Source organism: Dama dama, chromosome 19, assembly GCF_033118175.1.
Source record: "Dama dama isolate Ldn47 chromosome 19, ASM3311817v1, whole genome shotgun sequence".
Lineage (NCBI taxonomy): Eukaryota > Metazoa > Chordata > Mammalia > Artiodactyla > Cervidae > Dama > Dama dama.
In genome coordinates, this window is record NC_083699.1 from 66,894,812 (window position 1) to 66,916,752 (window position 21,941).

The 21,941-nt window shown below is 39.7% G+C and overlaps 1 protein-coding gene across 4 annotated transcripts in view; it reads right to left on the reverse strand.

Annotated features, from left to right (window-relative positions):
* The window catches only part of PIK3R4 (phosphoinositide-3-kinase regulatory subunit 4), an 84,858-nt gene that overhangs the window by 37,685 nt on the left and 25,232 nt on the right, over positions 1-21,941 (reverse strand). For all 4 annotated transcript variants that reach the window (XM_061167300.1, XM_061167298.1, XM_061167299.1 and 1 more), the window contains exons 7-9: positions 16,241-16,414; positions 7,514-7,659; positions 5,390-5,593 (exon numbers count right to left, since the gene is read on the reverse strand). In XM_061167300.1, coding sequence (XP_061023283.1) covers positions 5,390-5,593; positions 7,514-7,659; positions 16,241-16,414 — 524 coding nt within the window. The remainder of the gene's footprint in view (positions 1-5,389; positions 5,594-7,513; positions 7,660-16,240; positions 16,415-21,941) is intronic.

Sequence of the window (21,941 nt, forward strand, 5' to 3'; positions counted from 1 at the left end):
CCTTCAGGATGGACTGGTTGGATCTCCTTGAAATCCAAGGGACTCTCAAGAGTCTTCTCCAACACCACAGTTCAAAAGCATCAATTCTTTGGCACTCAGCTTTCTTTATAGTCCAACTCACACATCCATACATGACTACTGGAAAAACCATAGCTTTGATGAGTCGGACTTTTGTTGGTAAAGTAATGTTTCTGCTTTTTAATAGGCTGTCTAGGTTGGTCATAATTTTTCTTCCAAGGAGCAAGCGTCCTTTAATTTCATGGTTGCAGTCACCATCTGCAGTGATTCTGGAGCCCAAGAAAATCAAGCCTCTCACTGTTTTCATCATTTCCCCATGTATTTGCCATGAAGTGATGGGACTGGATGCCATGATCTTAGTTTTCTGAATGTTGAGCTTTAAGCCAGCTTTTTCACTTTCCTCTTTCACTTTCATCAAGAGGCTCTTTAGTTCTTCTTCACTTTCTGCCATAAGGATGGTGTCATCTGCTATCTGAGGCTATTGACGTTTCTCCTGGCAATCTTGACTCCAGCTTGTGCTTCATCCAGCCCGGCATTTCACATGATGCACTCTGCATAAAAGTTAAATAAGCCGGGTGACAATATACAGTCTTGACGTAGTCCTTTCCCAATTTGGAACCAGTCCATTATTCCATGTCCAGTTCTAACTGTTGCTTCTTGACCTGCATACAGATTTCTCAGGAGGCAGGTAAGGTGGTCTGTTATTCCCATCTCTTGAAGAATTTTCCACAGCTTGTTGTGATCCACACACTCAAAGGCTTTGGCATAATCAATGAAGCTGAAGTAGATGTTTTTCTGGAATTCTCTTGCTTTTTCAATGATCCATTGGAGGTTGGTAATTTGATCTCTGGTTCTTCTGCCTTTCCTAAATCCAACTTGAACACCTGTAAGTTCACGGTTCATGTACTGTTGAAGCCTGGCTTGGAGAATTTTGAGCATTACTTTACTAGCGTCTGAGATGAGTGCAATTGTGCGGTAATTTGAACATTCCTTGGCATTGCCCTTCTTTGGGATTGGAATGAAAACTGACCTTTTTCAGTCCTGCAGCCCCTGCTGAGTTTTCCAAATCTGCTGGCATATTGAGTGCATTTGTTCGTAGTGATGCATCCTAAGGCCCACTTAACATGGCACTCCAGGATGTATGGCTTCAGGTCAGTGATCAAACCATCCTGGTTGTCTGGGTCATGAAGATCTCTTTTGTACTGTTCTTCTGTATATTCTTGCCACCTCTTCTTAGAGTCTTCTGCTTCTGTTAGATCCATACCATTTCTTCTATTGTGACCATCTTTGCATGAACGGTTCCCTTGGTATCTCTTATTTTCTCGAAGAGATCTTGTCTTTCCCATTTGACTGTTTACAGCAAAAGTGTAGTCCATTAACACCCCTCAGACTTCTGCTTCCAGCCATGATGTATACCAGGGACAAGATTTACCCTCCCACTTAAAACAACTTTGAAACCAGACAAAAAATATGAGATGACACTTTTCAGACACTGGAAAACAGGAAGCATAGGGCAATGATTCCCCCAGATAAAAATGAGTCCTATGACTGTCCCAGCTTACTCTTTGGAGAGTTTCCCAGCCATGGCGTGAGGAGGGCGATGGTGGGGGGACTCAAATAGAGTTCATCAGAGCCATGTTCAAGAGACAAATCAGAGTTCCAGGAAGCCAAATGGCCAAGCATGGGGCAGAGCCCTGAAGAAGAGAGATCCCACGCCAAGCAAGAGCTGTGGTCAGGGCACCGCCAGTCTCCCTCCGAGTGCTGAGCTACATGCGTATGAACACCAACACCCAGGAGCCAAACAACCCCAGAGCTGACACAGGGCTGGGGATCACTCACTCTGCTCCTACCAGGCAGAAGTGAGAGACCGCTTATCACACAGAGCATCATGTCCTCAACAAGTCCCTAGGAGTCGAGCTAAATAAAGGTTGCTCTGGATCTCTCCTAACAAAGCTCGAAACCAAGGCTTAAAATCATCAAACCAACTCCAAATAACTTTTAACTGTAGAAAAAATTCAACACTATACAGCCATCCTCAAGACCCCCACACATAACAAAATCCACAGATGCTTGATCTCCTAGATAAAATGGCAGCACAGTATTTACAGGGAACCTACAAACATCTTCCTATATACTTTATTTTTTTTTTTTTGGAATATACATAGAATATTATTAAGCTTTAAGAAGGAAGGAAATTCTGACACATGCTAAAACATGGATGAAGCTTGAAGACATTCTGCTGAGTAAAATAAGCCAGACTCAAAAAATCTTAGAATACCTAAAATAATGTAAATATTATGTAAAAAGTTGTAAATACAGTGTAAATAATATGCAAATAGTTACCAGTATGAGGCAAATTCAAGCTTTGCATTTTGGAACTTTGTGGAATTTTTTTTTTTTTTTCTGTATTTTCGACCCACGGTTGGTTGAATTCATGGATGTGGAATGTGTGGATACAGAGGGCCAACTGTGTAGTGTAAAGGGATTCAGCACCAAACAGTATAAAATTCACGATCAACAGAGAAAGAAAAATGGATGGCCAGGAGTCAGAGATTAGATGAAAACTTACATTTTATGTATATCTTCTTATAGAGCTTTTCAATTTTATACCATGCATCTATACTACCAAGTCAAAATCTTTCTAATTAAAAATATGTAAAAGTTTAAAATGTAAATTAAAGTATCTGTACTAGTATCTGTTTAAATGAATATGAAAAAAACAGGGAGCTCTCTCATAGATGAGATCAATCTAAAATAATCCTGACATGTGTTACCTCCAGATGGGAAAGCCTATTGAAAATCTGGAGTACAGGCAGATTTCAACTCCCACAGAGGTAATGTTCCAGAAGTGTACTTTAAGTCTATTATCTGGTGCTCTGTCAGAGAAACAACACTAGGCTGCTCTGGAAAGGCCTATTTCACTCACCCCATATCTCAAGTGTCCTCAAGAGGTCCTACAGAAAAGAGCACTGAAGAACCCCAAGCAAAAGAAAAAAAAAAAAAGAAATGCTGTAGGAGGGTAAATTCTGCAGTGGCTAAAAACATATGTCTCCCCTCTGTATTCCTGACATTAGGACAAGGACTCAACTCCCACCTTCAAAACCTCCTCTGGCTCCAGGCCACTTCTAGTACTTCTAGCCACTTCCCAACTTCTAGTACTTCTAGTACTTCTAGCCACTTCCCAACAAATGCAGTAGCACAGGGACCAAAAAGGAAAAGCAGAGAAAAGGCTTGCAAAGGGCTGGAAGAGATGAGCTGCTCCGGGGCCTCTTCTTCAGTCCACATAAAACCCCAGCAAGCCTCTCAGCTTTGGCTCCCTATCCTCTGGGCATTTTGAGAGGCAAGATGGCACTTTGTAGTGGGGGGGGGGGGTCGTGTGTAGAGTGAAGACAGGTTTAGGGTCCAACACTAGCTCTGAAACGTAATGTTCACTAACTGTGTGCACAGGAGCTTAACTACTCTGAGTCACAGTTTCCTTATCTAATAAAATGATGCCAATACCTACTCGTCAAGCTTATTTCAAGGACAGGCACACAACACAGAAAGTAGACTCACTGGGTGTTCTCAAACCGTGGAAGCCAGTGTTGTGCTGCTACCGCTGAGGGCCTCAAAGACTCCAGCCTGCTGTCCCTTCCAGCAGCAGCAGGTAGCCCTTGAAGCAGAGCATCCTTGCCCCTGAGGAGTCTCCTGAGACTACCTGTGACTAGTCTCCTAAGATTATTCACAGAAACAGCACAGGACAGGGGATTCCGTGCTCCCTGCTTCCACTCACAGAAAGGAGAGACGAGTGAGGACCTCAAGCACTGAGGCTCAGGAATACAAGTCAGTGAGAGTGCAGTGCTTTCATCAGGACCCCAGTGACGGGGTCTGGCACCGGGGGAGCAGCAGGGCCCTGGGGCTGGGAAGAAGAGCAGCAGGACACAGAAGGGCTACTGACGCTGCCCCTTCCCTCGCAGTGGGAAACTTTACCCGTGGCAGTGGGAAACTGACACCCACGGCAAGGTGAAAAGCAAGTGTCAGGAGCTAAGGTGGCTCCACAAAATAACTAATGACTCACACGGAAGAGAAAACTTCCGTATAGAACAGTTCAACTTAATATACAGGATTTGCAGGGAAGAGAGAAAATACAAAGGAATCATACTATTTGAGCTCCAAGAAACATCTAAATTGGGGTGGTTTTTATTGCAAGCTGAAATCTTTTTGATAAGAATTACTTGTTCAGGAGAAAGAATTGGAAAATGTGATTCAATATTCAATTTTCCACAAACTGGAAAATATATCTAATGTACAAGCCAAGGTTAAAAGAAAACTCAAAGAAACAAGCTCTCTGGCAATTCAAGTCACACCAAATTAAAGTTCTCTGAAACACAGGAAACAGAACCGCTGGCTTAGAAGGGACGTTCAGAGGCAGCTCAAGTCTCCAGATAGTTAGACCTCAAAGAACCAAGAGATGGTTATTCACCGGCAACCCATGGAAGCCTACTGCAGCATTCAATCACTCAAACCAACATCTGGGCATCAGATGATACCAGATGTTCAGTGACAGGCATCACTGTGAGAAGGGATTTATCTCCCAGAGCTGACTGATTCTCTCTCCGCAGCAGAGGTGTTTCCTCATCTTCTTTTCTCTTAGACAAGATAATGACTGATACTCATGCTCTTAACCATCATGTCCCACAGACTTAAAGACGACCCCAAGTATTAAAGGCGACCCCAAGTATTCACTTTAAGGCTCGCGGAACATCTTTTCAGAAACTGTAACCTTTATTTCTAACCAGTTACATTCCTACTTTGTCTTCTCTAGGATCCACACATCCCCTCTAAAACAGGATGCTGAATCTAGATTTAAATAATGCCAAGCATAATAACAAGGATTCCTAGTTCTAATGAGATTTCCAAGATATAGCAGTAAACTACTGGTTTATTCAATCTAAGACACATTATAAGTCCCAGCATTTTAGCTGTTTGCATGTAGTGAAGACTCTAAATTTGAGCTGAATTAAACCAAGATTTTTCTTTATTGTGTTTGTATTCTGTAATTTTTTTCTTTCTTTATATTTTTGATGAAATATGAAATACAATCAAGAATATTACTTAAATCTAAGGTTGTATCTACTTTTTCCCTTGTTTACATAGCCAGTAACCATAAACACACTTACTAGGTCTCCCATGATTCCTTATTTAACTCAACCCAGTGCCTTATCATCATCACAGCATGCCTTAGATATCAAAGCAAATGCATATCTGCCAGATTTTTTATTCATTTGCTATGCTACAACTTAATCAAAAATATTCTTACACACTAGATGTATGCCTCCAGGTTTTTATAAAATCTGCATTTAAATATAAGATTTTGGAAAGGTGATATTACCTGTGAGAGCAGTTTCTTCAGAAGCTGTGCTATGGCAGGATCCTCAGGTGGAGGGCAGTCAGGAAGAGACCCCTTTCGCTTCTTCTGACGCATGTGAAGATGTCTGAACAAGCTAGTAATATCTTTAGACCTCAAAGCATAATCAAATATAGAACGACTTACTGGCTCTTTTAAAACACTGAGTAGAACAAGTTTTCTTTCAATCTATATTAGAAAAACAAAAAGAATCAGCCAAAGATATAATATACAGTACAGCTGTTTTCAAATTCAATACATATAACCTGTGTAAAGTTAACATAGGTATTCATTTTCTAAGAAAATGGGAGACATCAACATCTGCAACTTTTGCTTAGAAGAAAAAAGAACACAGTGACCTTTAGAGTGAAGGTATTTCTTCATTCATTGTTAGCATCTGAGTATACATTTGTGTCTATCATACTTGAATATTACCAGTGTCCAGACTAGAAAAGTTCAGAGCCCGTTTTCTAGATCTCAAAACGTCAGATGACTTTCCAGATCTACGAAGTATCTGCAGTTCACAGGTCTAACAGCCAAAAGGTACTAATCCAGGGAAGATGCTCAACAGCCACAGGGCTACCCTTCAATCATCAGCTTTCCCCAACAGCTTCAACCACTTCTAAAAAACATTACTCTCTCCAGAGTTCTTAAAATCTTTTCTTTCTTAATCCCGAAGAATATTCTCCTTGTCAATGCGTTTATAATAAAAGGGGTTAGTTAAACAGTAACCAAGAGGACTTTTTTAGATACATTTAATTACCTGGTGAGCTGGCCAATAGAAACCAGCATAAAAAGGTATCTTTTGTCTAATCGAAACTGCAGAAAAGTAAGAATTGTGAAACATATAGATAAGCAGTCTCTCAACTCCTAAACATGGCCTTTCAAGATATAAAACAATGATAAAAGCAAAAGGTAACACTAATGACAATTTCTGAGAAACAAGGAGAATGGTGCAGATTTCTAACAAACCATGTAAATATCAGATTTATTTTAGTAAAACACAACTAAAAGTTACTACAAATGTATGCAATTTTTCAATCCCAGAAACACTTCTTTCTTTCATTAATAGTTTAATAGGCAAACTTCTATGGCTCATAATAGAATAAGCAGTCAAAGCAGTAGGGATCACTAGACCTGTTTCTAAGAAAGCCTTAATAAACTTCAAAAAAGGAGGATGTATTTTTAGCAATATTATCCATCTTTCACAGATATATAAATTGTTCTTGGGATGAAAATTTTAATTTACAAACTCTATGAAAGAATGATGATCCTCCAAGTTGGATTAATCTATTATGTAAACTAAAGACTGAAGACAGTCACAGCTACTTATTTGCAGAGGATATCCAAGGCCATTTTCTCCAATCATAGGGAAGGCACACTGGGCTTATAAAAGTAGGAGAAAGCTAGAGAGGAATAGAAAATTGCAAAAGAAAAACAGGTATTTTAGGCTGTTTTACCAGCTAGAATCCTCTCAACAGTCCATTCAATTTAAATACCTATCAATATTTTGATAGTTGACTGTCCAACAAAATGAAGGATATAAACACTGACAAGGTGGATAAATAATTGCTTTGCACAAACCAAAGACCCAAAGTTTATCAACAAGTGCTACACTGCTTGGGAAGGGGTGGGGGAGGGGCGGGGGAGCAAGAAGAGTCAGTGGGCATTAGGTTTAAAGAAAAAAAAAGAAAAGAAACCAGAACCAGTGAGTGCTCTGAAAACCAACTTTTGAAATTGCTTCCAATTTATTATAAATGTGGACCTGGGCTGAAATCAGCTATGCTTTATAACAAAAGCAGGTCCATCAATATATATTTCTACTACACTTCCCGTAACGGCAGACACCTCAGACACCGCACAAAAGAACAGGTGAACCACTGAGGGCTGCACTGCACAGCACATGATGGACAACATAACAGCTCCCTGGACTTCTCTCACCTTCCAGAGCGTCTGTTCATTAACATTAACTACCTTGAAAGAAATATGAAAATTCTATAGTCCAATTTAAATCTTTACAAGTTTAAATAAAAATAGGACTCTCCAAACCTTTTTCTTAAAGGGGCCCAGTTGGAAGGGAGGTTTGATTTCAAGCTGGAACATGCATACCTGTATTATTGGTTGAGTAATATATGGGTCAAGGTAAGGCATCAGTTTGCAGTAGACATCAGCTGTGCTTATTTGGTGAGCTACCACAGTGATAAATCCCACAGCGCCATAGCGTATCCATAGGTTGGGATGACACAGAAAGGGGGCTAAGAGGGAAAAAAAAAAAGGCATGGATTAAACCATGTTCATAAAGAGTTTCACACTATCAAGATACCATGTTCATGAAGAGATTCCCACTATTAAGATAAACAAATTCTTACCTTATAACACTACTGATAAAGGGATTATAGCAAATGTTACCATCAGGTTGCCTCTGATTGTCCTGGGACATACACTGAAACCAGGTGGACATACTGACGTTATAACATTACCGACCATAAATATGAGCAATGCCGTAAGAAAGTAAAAACAGTTACCTCTTTCCTCGGGATTTAAATTGTTATATTTTCAGTCAGGGCTGAAGATGAGGGGACACACACTCATTTAAGAGACTGAGTTAAAAACTAGTGGACAGAGATGTGAGCCCCAACAGTACACGGCGAACTGTTACCCCCCATATAATCCACCTCACGGAGTCCAAGAACGCAGCATCTACCACATAGAGGGCAAGGACACCACGAAGATGGTTCTCCTCCAAGTCATGGCTTGGGTTAATGGAATGATTTCACCTGACTGACATTCATTTAAATGCAAAGATCTGATCGTATCAAATACAATACTCACGAATTCATTCACAAGGCAATATGAATTGAGGCTGAAAGGTAAAAAACATACGCTGCCCATTGTTAAAGAGTTAAGATATAAAATTAAATCACAAAATTAAATGAGTATCTTTTCACATCTTTTAACTATTTTCTGTACAACACCTAAAGTCAACGATTTCAACTAACTGAAGATTTAGGATAAAATTCAAACAGCTAAACTAACTGGATTTAGAATAAAATTCAAACTTCTAAAAGCAAAAAACAAACAAACAAAAACAACAAAAAACTTAGTTCTGAGGATACAAAGACATCAGCATTGAGGGAATACTGACGTCATAAGAAACTCAGGCTAACAGAGCAGTAAGAATTCTGTCACCAGGATGTCGATACTACGGTGGAATGAGATGCTACCTTCGTCTCTCCCCTTTACTCTACAATCAGTACAACACCGAAAACTCAACAAAGGTGCCTCTGTCCAACACGACCAGGTGCAGAATTCCACTTACCTAGACCTCTAGAGATGGGGGGACCGGAGCAAACGGGGAAGGTGGGAGCAGGGAATACACAGTGGTGACTGCAGTCTGCCCTCCGCCCATGGCAGCTGAGCCGGGGCCCCAGAGACAGCGGATCACGCAGCCCTGGCCTCCCTGCGGCAGCACCGACAGCCTCCGGTGACCGGACATCACACCGACAAGCCTCTGGTGACCGAGTGGCAGCGGGCCCGGGACCCCATCCCCCCAGTCACAGACGCACCCACAACTCCAGCCCCCACACCTCCAGCCATGGCAGCAAAGCCCTCAGACCTTACAACACCAGACCCGTCAGAGACGGCCCCGCGACCCCAGCTCTTGCCCACCCTCCCCCTCATCCTGTGAGAGTGGCGCCTGGGACTCAGGAGATGCTGCACGTGACCAAGGGCCCGCTATCCCGATGCCCCAGCAGGGACGCTAGCAAGAGAGGAGCACACGGCACACCACCCCCGGGGCGCGGGCAGTAATCGTGAGGTCACAGGCTACACCTCTAAGAGAGGCAGCAGACGGTGCAACCCTCGGGCTCCTAAATACAACCAGAGGCAGTAGAGACAAGTGAACTTTACAAGTTAGGCTACAGTGCCACCTAACGGACAACAGAGAAAAACGACTCACTTCCAGCCTGGTGAATCGGAATCAAGAAGTGTTCACTATTTCCAAGGCACAGGAAGAGAAACACTCATCAAGCACCTTGAAGAAGAGCAGGAACAGTGTGCTACAAAAAGGAAATGAAATTTTTCCAGAAACTAAAGTCACTGAATACCGGGATCTAACAGACAATTCCAGACAGCCATCATGAGGAAACGCAAAGAGCCACAGGAAAACTCACAGAGGCAGTCCAATGAGCTCAGAAATGAAATGAATGAACAGGAGGAACAGTTTACCAAAGAATACAATGCAAAAAAAAAAAAAAAAAAAAGAAGTTTGCACTCGTGGCTCTTTGTCAGCGAGCAAGGACGCTTCTGACAAAGCAGAATGGCACCAGCACCTGAGAAAGACCACCCCCTTCAGTGACCATCCCACCCAAAGGGTCAGAAGGCATCTTCTGAGGTCTTCCGGAGCACCAAGTGGGGTTCAGCCTCTGCGACCGCGAGGAGCCCGCCAAGGTGTGCGAGCAGGCAGGCTTCCCCAGAGGAAAACAGGAAGTCTTTCTCCCGATTCACCAGAAAAACACTGACCACCATCATCGCTGGGAGGAGGTTTCAGTGTCTCAGGAGCACCTTTAAACAATCAGGGACCCCATGCCTCTAGAATGAGAACACGACAGGAGCCCCTTGGTCTGGGACTGGCAAGATCCAGCCTGGAGCCTTTGGAGTGGAAGCACTGACTCCAAGACCCTAGACTACCAAAGAACTAACCCTGAGTATCAGATAGTGAGAACTCACACAAAGGAGACCACTTGAATATAAGACCAGGCATCACCCAACCACCAGTAGAACCCTGTGCAGGACGCCTAAACAGCAAACAAAACAAAAATACAAACCCAATCATCAGCAGACAGGATTACCACCTCACTCAGCCTTGCCCATCAGAGGAAAAACAAACAAACAAACAAAAACTCAGCACAAATCTCACCCTATATGAAGCTTACACTAACCACTAGACCAACCTTAGGGGGGGCAGAAAACAAAAGGAAGAAAGAATTCAACCTTGAAGCCTGGGAAAAGGAGACCTCAAACACAATAAGCTTAAAAAATAATCATGAAAAGGCAGACAAATATTACACAAATGAAGGAACAAACTTAGAAACACAGAAGTCCAAATAAAGGAAGAGGAAACTACAAATCAAAACTACAGTAAGATATCACCTCACACTGGTTAGAATGGCCATCATCAAAAAGTCTACAAAAAAAAAATACTGCAGAGGGTGTGGAGAAAAGGGAACCCTGCTGGTGGGAATGTAAATTGATACAACCACTATGGAAAACAGTATGGAGATTCCTTAAAAAAATATGACCCAGCAATCCCACTCCTAGGCATATACCCTGAGGAAACCAGAATTGAAAAAGACACATGTACCTATGAGATGTTTTATATAAACCTCATGGTAACCACATGGACTGTAGTCCGTGGGGCTCCTCTGTCTGTGGGATTCTTCAGGCCAGAATCCTGGACTGGGTGGCCATCCCCTTTTCTAGCAGATCTTCCCCACCCAGGGATCAAAGCCGGGTCTCCTGCATTAGAGGCAGATTCTTTACCATAGGGGCCACCAAGGAAGCCCATGACATCCCTCATATGTGGGACCTAAAAATAAATGTTTCAAATTAACTGACTGGCAAAGCAGAAAGAGCCTCACAGACTTAGAGAATGAAACTATGGTTGCCCTAGGGGGAGGATGGTGGAAGGCACAGGCAGGGAGTTTGGGGTGGATATGTACACACTGCTACACTGAAAGTGGATAACAAACAAGGAACTACTGTATAGCACATGAAACTCTGTCAGTGTTATGTGGCAGCCTGGATGGGAGGGGAGTTTAGGGGAGAATGGATACACGCATATGCATGGCTCAGGCCCTTTGCTGTTCACCTGAGACTATCACAACGTTTTTAATCAGCTACAATCTGATACAAAATAAAAGGTTAAAAGAAAAAAATAAGACCCAACTACATATGCGGCCTCCAGGACACTTACCTCGGCTCTGAGGACAAACATAGGCTCAAAGTGAAGGGACAGAAAACTCCAAATTACAGCCTAACAGAAGGAATGTAGTCATACTCACATCAAGTAAAACACGCTTCAAGCCAAAAAAAGGTAACAAAACACAAAGATAAACAGTATATAATGATAAACCGGACAATTCATCAGGAAGACATAATAGTGATTTGTATATACATATATATACACACACACACTTAATTCAGGAGCACCAAAACATACAAAACAATCATTAACAGACCTAATGGAAGAAACTGACAGCAAGAGAGTAACTAGGGGACTTTAACACCCCACTTACATAAGTGGATAGGTCATCACCCAGAGAGAAATAAACCCACACTTGTGAACAAGAGCACACAATCTACAATGGAGAAAGGGCAGTCTCTTAAATAGCGTTGGAAAAATGGAACAACTACCTCCACTCTCTCTCATCGTACACAGAAATCAACTCAAAGTGGATTAAAAGCCTGAATGCAAGGCCTGAAAGCATACAACTACTACAAGAAAACATAAACAGCATGCTGTCTGACATCAGTTTTAGCAAAAGTCTTTAGATACGTCTCCTCAGACAAGAAGAACAAAAATAAACAAATGGGCAACACCAAATGAGAAAGCTTCTGCACAGAAAAGAAATCCTCAGCAAAACAGGCAACCTACCAAGTGGGAGAAGCTATCTGCAAGTCATGGAGCCGATAAGGGGTTAATGTCGATATATACAAAGAACTCAGACAACTCAACAGCCAAAAAACAACAACCTGCACAATAAATGGGCAGAGGAGCTGAATTATTCCAAAGAAGACATGCAGTTGGCTGGTAGACACATGTAAAGATTTTCACCACCACTGATTATAAGGGAAATGCAAATCAAAACTATAATGAGCTATCATCTCACACTCTTAGCATGGCTGTTATCAAAAAGGTGAGAAACACCAAGCGCTGGAAAGCATGTGTAGAAAAGGAAACCTTTTTTACACTGCAGAAATGGAAACTGGAGGAGTCACTATGGAAAACACTGTGGAGATTCCTCAAAAAGTTAACAGAACTACCATAAGATCCAGCTATTTCTGGCTATTTGGTGTGCCACACGTAAGTGATTTATCCAAAAAATAAAACACTAATTCAAAAAGATATATGCACCCCTATGTTCATTATAGCTTTATTTACAATAACCAAGATAGGGAACAACCTAAGTGCCCATCAATGGATAAAGAAGTGGTATAAAGATGCGATGGAATGCTACTCAGCCATAAAAAAAGCAAAATCTTGCCCTGTGAGACAACATGGATGGACCTTGAGTGTATTAAGTTAAGTTAAATATGTCAGACAGAGAAAGCAAAATACCATATGATTTCACTTATGTGTGGTGCACAAAAAACAAACAAAAAATAATGAATGAACTGAGCCAAACAAAAACAGCATATAAATACAGAGGACACAGTGACAGTTACCAGACGGGGAGGGGCAGGGAGAAGGGTAAGACGGGGAAAGGGGATCAACTGAATGATGGAGGAGAGAAACTCAGTTTTTGGGGGTGAGCACACCGCAGTGGGCACAGAAGCAGAGATCTAATGCTGCACACGTGAAACCTGGATGATGCTACAAACCAGGGCTACTTCCATAAAAATAAATTTAAAAAATAAGAGATGATTGTTTACACAAATAGGGCAAGAGAAAAAAATTGTTCAAGGTATCTGTCTCCAAAGTTCTCCCATTTCCAATTCTTAGAGGTGATTCTGGTTATTCCATCAACACCCTGCAGCTTCTGAGACAGTCAGCAACGGAAGGGCTGGAGTTTCCCTCTAACAACAGAGAAAATGAGGGCTGGAAAAACACTGAAAAACCTCCAAAAGGTAACTCAACTCAAGACAACTTGGCAGAAGTTAGACAGGAGACAAGGCTGAATCAATGGTTCCAGTCCTCTGTGTTACCTGTGTTACAATCCCACCCTTACCTGGCGCTCACCTGCACAACTGGTCCGTCTCTGCCCGCCCCTCAGCTGTCACAGCACCTGCTCTAGCCAATGGAACACCTGCAGATGTAACACAGACAGAGGCTCCAAATGCGCAGCATAGGGAGGCTTGTGCCACCACCCAGGATGTCACCTGGGCAGCTGCTGCCCCTCCGATGTGGCCCCAGGAGGAGATAGATACATCCCAGTCCCCACAGACAGTCTCGGAGATGCAAGGCCTAAAGCAGAACCGCCCACAGAGCTCGCGTCTAGATGCATGATGAGAACCTGACTGAAGCACTTCCTGAGATTTCGTGGTTGATTAATGTACAGCATTATTGTGTTGGTAAGCAGCTAACGGATACAAAGAACCTCAAAGATGCCAAATACAAGAAAACAATCAAGATTTTCTGTAAAACATCCAATACATCCCCAGTTTTCTGGGGACAAGCGGAAGGAAGGTAGCGGCTTCCCAGGTGGCTCAGCAGGGAAGAGCCCACCTGCCGGGGAAGGAGATGCGGGTTTGATCCCTGAGTCAGGGAGATCCCTGGAGGAGCAAATGGCAGTTGGCTCCAATATTCTTGCCTGGGAAATCTCATGGACGGAGGAACCCAGTGGGCTACAGTCCACGGGGTCGCAAAGACTCAGACATGACTTGGTGACTGAACGACGACGACAAGAGGGAAAGGTGAGTTTTCATAATGTCAAAGTGGGAGGACTGAGTAATATCAATCATGATAATCACCACCACCAACACAGTTCCCATTAAGAATTGCTAGAACAGACTAACCACACATAGTTTAAAGAAAGAACAACAGAGACATGCATACGGCTTATCATTTGTTCTTTAAGTAGGTGTTTCTAAGTTATTAAAAACATTTTTCTTTTAAATAGTTCAAAATGCCAACAAATGATTATTTGCTTGATTTTTCTCAGCAAGGCTCGTCTTCATCCCCATAGGTAGTATTAAATTCAGTTCTAGTTCCAAGGGAGTTCCACATCCAAAAAGCTCCAAATCCAATGTACCACACTGGATTTATTCTATACCTCAAGATAATTATTTTTACATTAAACTTAAGATACTTGAAGACCCCGACTAGAAACAGCAGGACTCAGAAAAATCTCTGTAGATTTTGATGAGAGGTAAAAAACTGTCTTTTATGATAATTTTAGCTTGAAAACTGACGGACATCCATTTTGCAGATAAATAAAATGCTACTTATATGCTATATCAAATCTCGAAAATAATTTCCAGATAAGCAACAGAAGGAATACATTATGTGAAATTATAATATACAAGTACATATTTATATACAGAGGATTTTCATTAGAATAAAGACTATCAAAGTCAAAAGCAAGGGAAATTTGACCCTTAAAAAGTAATGCCACTTTCACAGGAGAAGGAAAAAAAAAAAAAACACTGATGTGAGAAATGAGCAGGAAAATATTGCAGGCAGCAAGATATGTGTTAGGATGATACGTTTTCTCTTTAATATACTTATGAAAAGGGGTGCTTTCTACATCTGCCTTATACTACATACGACAAGAAAGTCAAAAAACATTCTAACATCTTTTATTGTATTAATAATTTTTGCTTCCCAAGCTATTAGCTCTTTAAAAATTGAGGAAAAAAGAGAGATGATTCCCTCAAGGTTTAGTACTTTGTAGCTTACACAAAAAAATTAAAAGTATTTCAGTGTAGCAGACATTTTTAATATGATTACATTGCCAATACTCAAAACTTCACTATTAAATTTGTCATTCTTTTTAACATAATCATCAAAAAAGTTCAAATTAGGATTACAGACTAAAAGAATGATTATAGATATTAGAGTACAAAATAAGAAGTGTACATATACTCAAGTTTCCACAAATATTTTCTTTTAAAAAGCTATATTCATGCATAAAAACTTTCAGAAATTTTATACCTCTACTATCTAACCATCTAATTTCAATAAACAAACTAATAATTCCTTTGTCTTTTTTCTCTGAGGATTGCCTCAAGAGAAACTTATCAATCAAATCTAATTAATTTTTGAGTTTTTATACATTTTTTTGGCAAAGTATTAAGCAGTAATAAAATATTTTATCTAAAATTGTCTAAGATTTCATGTCTTCTCAGTACAAAGTCAACTTACAATCTTACATTGGTTACTTCCTTAAAATGAAGCGATGAGGAAACTAAAAGCTTCTAGTATTTTTACTTTTACAAAGGGTCACATATATCTATTTGTTCTTACTCTGAATTTTAACTGATGAACACAGGTGACTATTATAAAGGCCAAGGAATTACCCCTTCACTGGTTGACAGAACTGCTAACAGCAGTGATGGCAGCACTACAGGTGTCTCACTGGCAATCAGCGCAATGACAGACGTCACAGACAGTCTTTCACACACAGTCTCAACATACCTAGCCATCAAGCGTCCAAAAACATAAGCTAACTCTTCAGAGTGGTTGAAGATTTTATCTACATTGTGTTAAAAATAAAAAAATCTTCATCTTTCAAGGATCACCAAGACTTAACTACAGATTAAAACAAAGATGTATTTCCCAGCCTGGGCTGGAGAACCAAGGCTCCTGTGAGTGGCCTAGTGTCACACACAACACGCATGCAGGCATAAGCATGCACGAGGGTGTGCACACACGTGCACACACACACAAAAGAGACAAAAGAGCTGAAAATCTGACTCGAGATTGTCTAGAAATCTCACAGTGCTATCATCAGTTGTAGCCATGCCCTTTCCCAGGGGATCTTTCCAACCCAGTGATGGAACTCAGGTCTCCTGCACTGCAGGCAGATTCCTTACCACGTCAGCTCCCAGGGAAGCCCACATTTCTCTTACCACTCCCTAATTTTCCCATCCTAATTTTAAGAAGCAAAAACTTACCAATATCACTGGCAAACTCATAGACATGGGGTTTTTGCAGCAGCCCTAATTGACACATACAGGTAAGGGCATTGAGAGCTTTCACAATAACAAATTCCTCAGCATCACTAAGACCTTGTTGCAGCAGGGGTTTGAGAATTGAGGAGCTTTGCCAGCCAACATAGGCAGCGACACCTGAAAAAGAGAAGCAACCATACATGACTTTTTTATACCTGAAACTACAAATGTTATTAGTGAAAGTGTTAGTTGCTCAGTCATGTCCTCAACTCTTTGCAACCCCATGGACTGTAGCCTGTCAGGCTCCCCTATCCTGGAATTCTCCAGGCAAGAATATTGGAGTGGGTTGCCATTTCCTTCTCTAAGGGATCTTCCTGACCAGGGATCGAACCTGGGTCTCCTACATTGTAGGCAGATTCCTTAACATTGAGCCACCAGGGAAAAAAACGAATCAAAAGCCAAAAATGTTAAGCAATAACCCAGGGAGAGACACTGCATTTCCTACCCAGCACAATAAATAAAAAAGACCCACACCAATGCCAATCACCAAGAAATTCTGCAACAGCAAGGGGAAAAAGATCCTATAAGCTTACAGAAAGAAAAATACAGATCCCCTAAAAAGGAAGTGGAATCAGACTGGCATCAGATGATCTTCAGTACCCATGCAGGCTAGAACACAACAGGGCAAGATCTTCAAGATTACTGAAGATATTTTATACCCAAACTGTCAATAAAATAAGAATACAAAAATGAGTCATCGTGAGACATGCAAGAACTATATGTGGTTAACTCCCATGCAAACATTTCTAAGAAAGTTTCTTGAGGATATTTTCCAACAAAATGAGGAAAATGTAGAAAGACAAAATGGTAGATATAAACCAAGAATTCAAGGGGGGAAAAGGATAATAGCTAGTAAAGACATAGAAATCAATCAGCCCAAATTAAAACTAAAAGTCAATAAACTTCAAAAATGTTATTAAGAAGAAAAATGGAAGAGATTATAAGCAATAGATAAAACTAGTAAGAAAGAAGCTAGATATTATAGACAGAGTGAAGAAAGTATATTTTCTCTCTAAAAGGAAAACAAAAAACTCAAACTCCAGGACAAAAAAAAAAAAAAAAAAAAAAAAAACTGTTCAAGAAAGTCATAGTGTAAAAATGAGATAAATTAAAATGTACTGTGTATTTTGTTGTTTGCAGAGGATAGAAAAAAGAATCCATTGACCTTGATGCTATAGACAGTCTCATCAAGTGATAAGAGTCATGGCATCAGAACTGTGGTGACTTGATAGGGATTGCATTGAATCTATAGATTGTTTTGGGTAGTATACTCATTTTCACAATATTGATTCTTCCGATCCATGAACACGGTATATTTCTCCATCTATTTGTGTCCTCTTTGATTTCTTTCATCAGTGTTTTATAGTTTTCTATGTATAGGTCTTTTGTTTCTCTAGGTAGATATACTCCTAAGTATTTTATTCTTTTTGTTGCAATGGTGAATGGTACGTTTCCTTAATTTCTCTTTCTGCTTTCTCATTGTTCAGGTATAGGAATGCAAGGGATTTCTGTGTGTTAATTTTATATCCTGCAACTTTACTATATTCATTGATTAGCTCTAGTAATTTTATGGTAGAGTCTTTAGGGTTTTCTATGTAGAGGATCATGTCATCTGCAGACAGTGAGAGTTTCACTTCTTCTTTTCCCATCTGGATTCCTTTTATTTCTTTTACTGCTCTGATTGCTGTGGTCAACACTTCCAAAACTATGTTGAGTAGTAGTGGTGAGAGTGGGCACCCTTGTCTTGTTCCTGATTTTAGGGGAAATGCTTTCAATTTTTCACCATTGAGGATAATGTTTGCTATGGGTTTGTTGTATATAGCTTTTATTATGTTGAGGTATGTTCCTTCTATGCCTGCTTTCTGGAAAGTTTTTATCATAAATGCATGCTGAATTTTGTCAAAGGCTTTTTCTGCATCTATTGAGATAATCATATGGATTTTATCTTTCAATTTGTTAATGTGGTGTATACAGAACTAGAACAAATAATTTCACAATTTGTATGGAAATACAAAAAACCTCAAATAGCCAAAGTAATCTTGAGAAAGAAGAATGGAACTGGAGGAATCAACCTGCCTGATTTCAGGCTCTACTACAAAGCCACAGTCATCAAGACAGTATGGTACTGGCACAAAGACAGAAATATAGATTGATGGAACAAAATAGAAAGCCCAGAGATAAATCCACATACCTATGGACACCTTATCCTCGACAAAGGAGGCAAGAATATACAATGGAAAAAAAGACAACCTCTTTAACAAGTGGTGCTGGGAAAACTGGTCAACCACTTGTAAAGGAATGAAACTAGAACACTTTCTAACACCATACACAAAAATAAACTCAAAATGGATTAAAGATCTAAATGTAAGACCAGAAACTATAAAACTCCTAGAGGAGAACATAGGCAAAACACTGTCTGACATAAATCACAGCAGGATCCTCTATGACCCACCTCCCAGAATATTGGAAATTAAAGCAAAAATAAACAAATGAGACCTAATGAAACTTAAAAGCTTTTGCACAACAAAGGAAGCTATAAGCAAGGTGAAAAGACAATGCTCAGAGTGGGAGAAAATAATAGCAAACGAAGAAACAAAGGATTAATCTCAAAAATATACAAGCAACTCCTACAGCTCAATTCCAGAAAAATAAATGACCCAATCAAAAAGTGGGCCAAAGAACTAAACAGACATTTCTCCAAAGACATCCCGATGGCTAACAAACACATGAAAAGATGCTCAGCATCACTCATTATCAGAGAAACGCAAATCAAAACCACAATGAGGTACCATTACACACCAGTCAGAATGGCTGCTATCCAAAAGTCTACAAGCAATAAATGCTGGAAAGGGTGCGGAGAAAAGGGAACCCTCTTACACTGTTGTGGGAATGTGAACTAGTACAGCCACTATGGAGAACAGTGTGGAGATTCCTTAAAAAACTGGAAATAGAACTGCCATATGACCCAACAATCCCACTCCTGGGCATACACACCGAGGAAACTAGATCTGAAAGAGACACATGCACCCCAATGTTCATCGCAGCACTATTTATAATAGCCAGGACATGGAAGCAACCTAGATGCCCATCAGTAGACAAATGGATGAGGAAGCTGTGGTACATACACACAATGGAATATCACTCAGCCATTAAAAAGAATTCATTTGAATCAGTTCTAATGAGATGGATGAAACTGGAGCCCATTATACAGACTGAAGTAAGCCAGAAAGATAAACACCAATACAGTATACTAACACATATATATGGAATTTAAAAAGATGGTAATGATAACCCTATATGCGAAACAGAAAAAGAGACACAGAAATACAGAACAGACTTTTGAACTCTGTGGGAGAAGGCGAGGGTGGGATGTTCTGAGAGAATAGCACTGAAACAAGTATACTATCAAGGGTGAAACAGATCACCAGCCCAGGTTGCATGCATGAGACAAGTGCTCAGGGCTGGTGCACTGGGAAGAGCCAGAGGGATGGAATGGGGGGCGGGAGGGGGGATCGCGATGCGGAACACATGTAAATCCATGGCTGATTCATGTCAATGTATGGCAAAAACCACTACAATACTGTAAAGTAATTAGCCTCCAACTAATAAAAATAAATGGAAAAAAAAAAAAAAAGAACTGTGGTGAGCAATTATAAATACAGTCCACTACTTGGTTCTAAAGTCAATAAAATTTAAACACTCATGTAAATTATTTTGAATTTTCAGAATCAGTCTATACAAGCAGAAGAGACTTCATTATGATTACAGAATTTAAATATTATCAACTATAAAAACGCAATTGTTAGTTGAAGTATCAACAAACAGAAGAAGCAGAAAGAAAGAAAATGATAAAAAAGGAATGAAGGAAGGGAAGAAGGGAAACACAAAATTCTTTGCAGTCCAAATCAGAAGACCAATTAAGAAAGAACTGAATTATTTGAAGTTATAAAAACAACAAACCAAAAACAACCACGTGAACATACTGATCAACAACTCAAAACAGAGAAGACAAGAAGGACCAGATTATGATATGAGTGAGTTAACTCTTCATCTGGCGTGGAAAAAAGTTGAGAGATAAAGTATAAAGTTGATACTCCTAAAAAGAATAATATGAAAATACTATATAAGATAGCAATAGTCACCTCAAGATATCAAACCAGAACCACACACCAGAGTAAGCGCCTCTGGAAAGTGCAACTACTGCCTTTCATACATTATTTCTTATATTTTGAGTAATTTGCAAAAATATTTCCCTTATAATGGACAAAGAATTTTAGAATTGTTTTCTGTAGTAAAAGAAAAAACACTGTCTAAAATTCCAGTGAATTATATTTAGAAACTTTACAAACTAAAATGTGTAACAAACTATAATAGCCCAAAATATTTTGGAAAAGAAGACTGACATTTGGGGAGCTTATTCTACCAGATACTAAAGTTGCTTATAAATATATAATAATTAAAATATAACTATAAAGAGTATAATATTGAGTAGAGAACTGAATTTAAAAAAAAATCAATGGAATAGGATACCTAGAAAAGTGACCCTAAAAGATATATGCATGCAATTGATGATAGCAGAAGCTTCACAAATAAATGGAAAATAAATGAAATGTTTAGTAAATAGTGTTGGGAAAATTGGTTACATTCCTGAGAAAAACTGAGATTTCACCTCATACCACAGCCCCAAATAAAGACTAATTAAGCAGTTCATGCTATGTTGTGCTTAGTCACTCAGTCACGTCCAACTCTCTGCAACCCCATGGACTGCAGCCCGCCAGGCTCCTCTGTCCATGGGATTCTCCAGGTAAGAATACTAGAGTGGGTCGCCATACCCTCCTCCAGGGGATCTTCCCAACCCAGAGATCGAATCCAGGTCTCCTGCATTGCAAGCCAGATTCTTACTTCTATTAAAAAAATAAAGCTTTAATACAAAAAAAAAGACATGCACCCAATGTATAATTAACCTAATTTTGGAATGGAAAAAGGTTTAAGTGCAAAAGTAAAAAAAAAAAAAAAAAAAAAAATCAAGAAGGAAAAGATCAAATAAGTTGACAACACTAAAATTATTTTAAATGACATTAAAAAATAATAGTCAAGTTATCTGAGAAAAGGTTATTTGCCATAGAAGTGATAAAATGTTGTTTTTAATGTATATATAAAAGGCTCAAAAAAAATTATAAGAAAAGCATAACACCATCCAAAAATGGGAGCCAAAATAATAAATTAAAAATTCACAGAATTTTTATTTTATTTTATTTCAAAGAAATATGAACGAGTAATCAACATGAGTAATTTTTTGCACCTTCAATGATAAGCAAATAAATATACATCAAAACAAGTCATCACTTTAAGCTACCAACGAGGACTAACTGAAGCCTATTCCATACTGGAAGGCTGTGCAGTACTATTGAACAATGCCCACCAGAGTAGACAATGATATTAGCTCTTTGAAAAGCTTACAAAATGTGCCAATTTCTAAAAATATACTCATATTATTGAACTCAGTAATTAAAATTTCTGACTCCCAACCTGAGAAAATAATCAGAAAATATTAAATGGTTATGTGTATAATTGAAGGCAGTAGGAGAAGCAGACAACAGAGGATGAGATGGTTGGATGGCATCACCGACTCAATGGACATGAA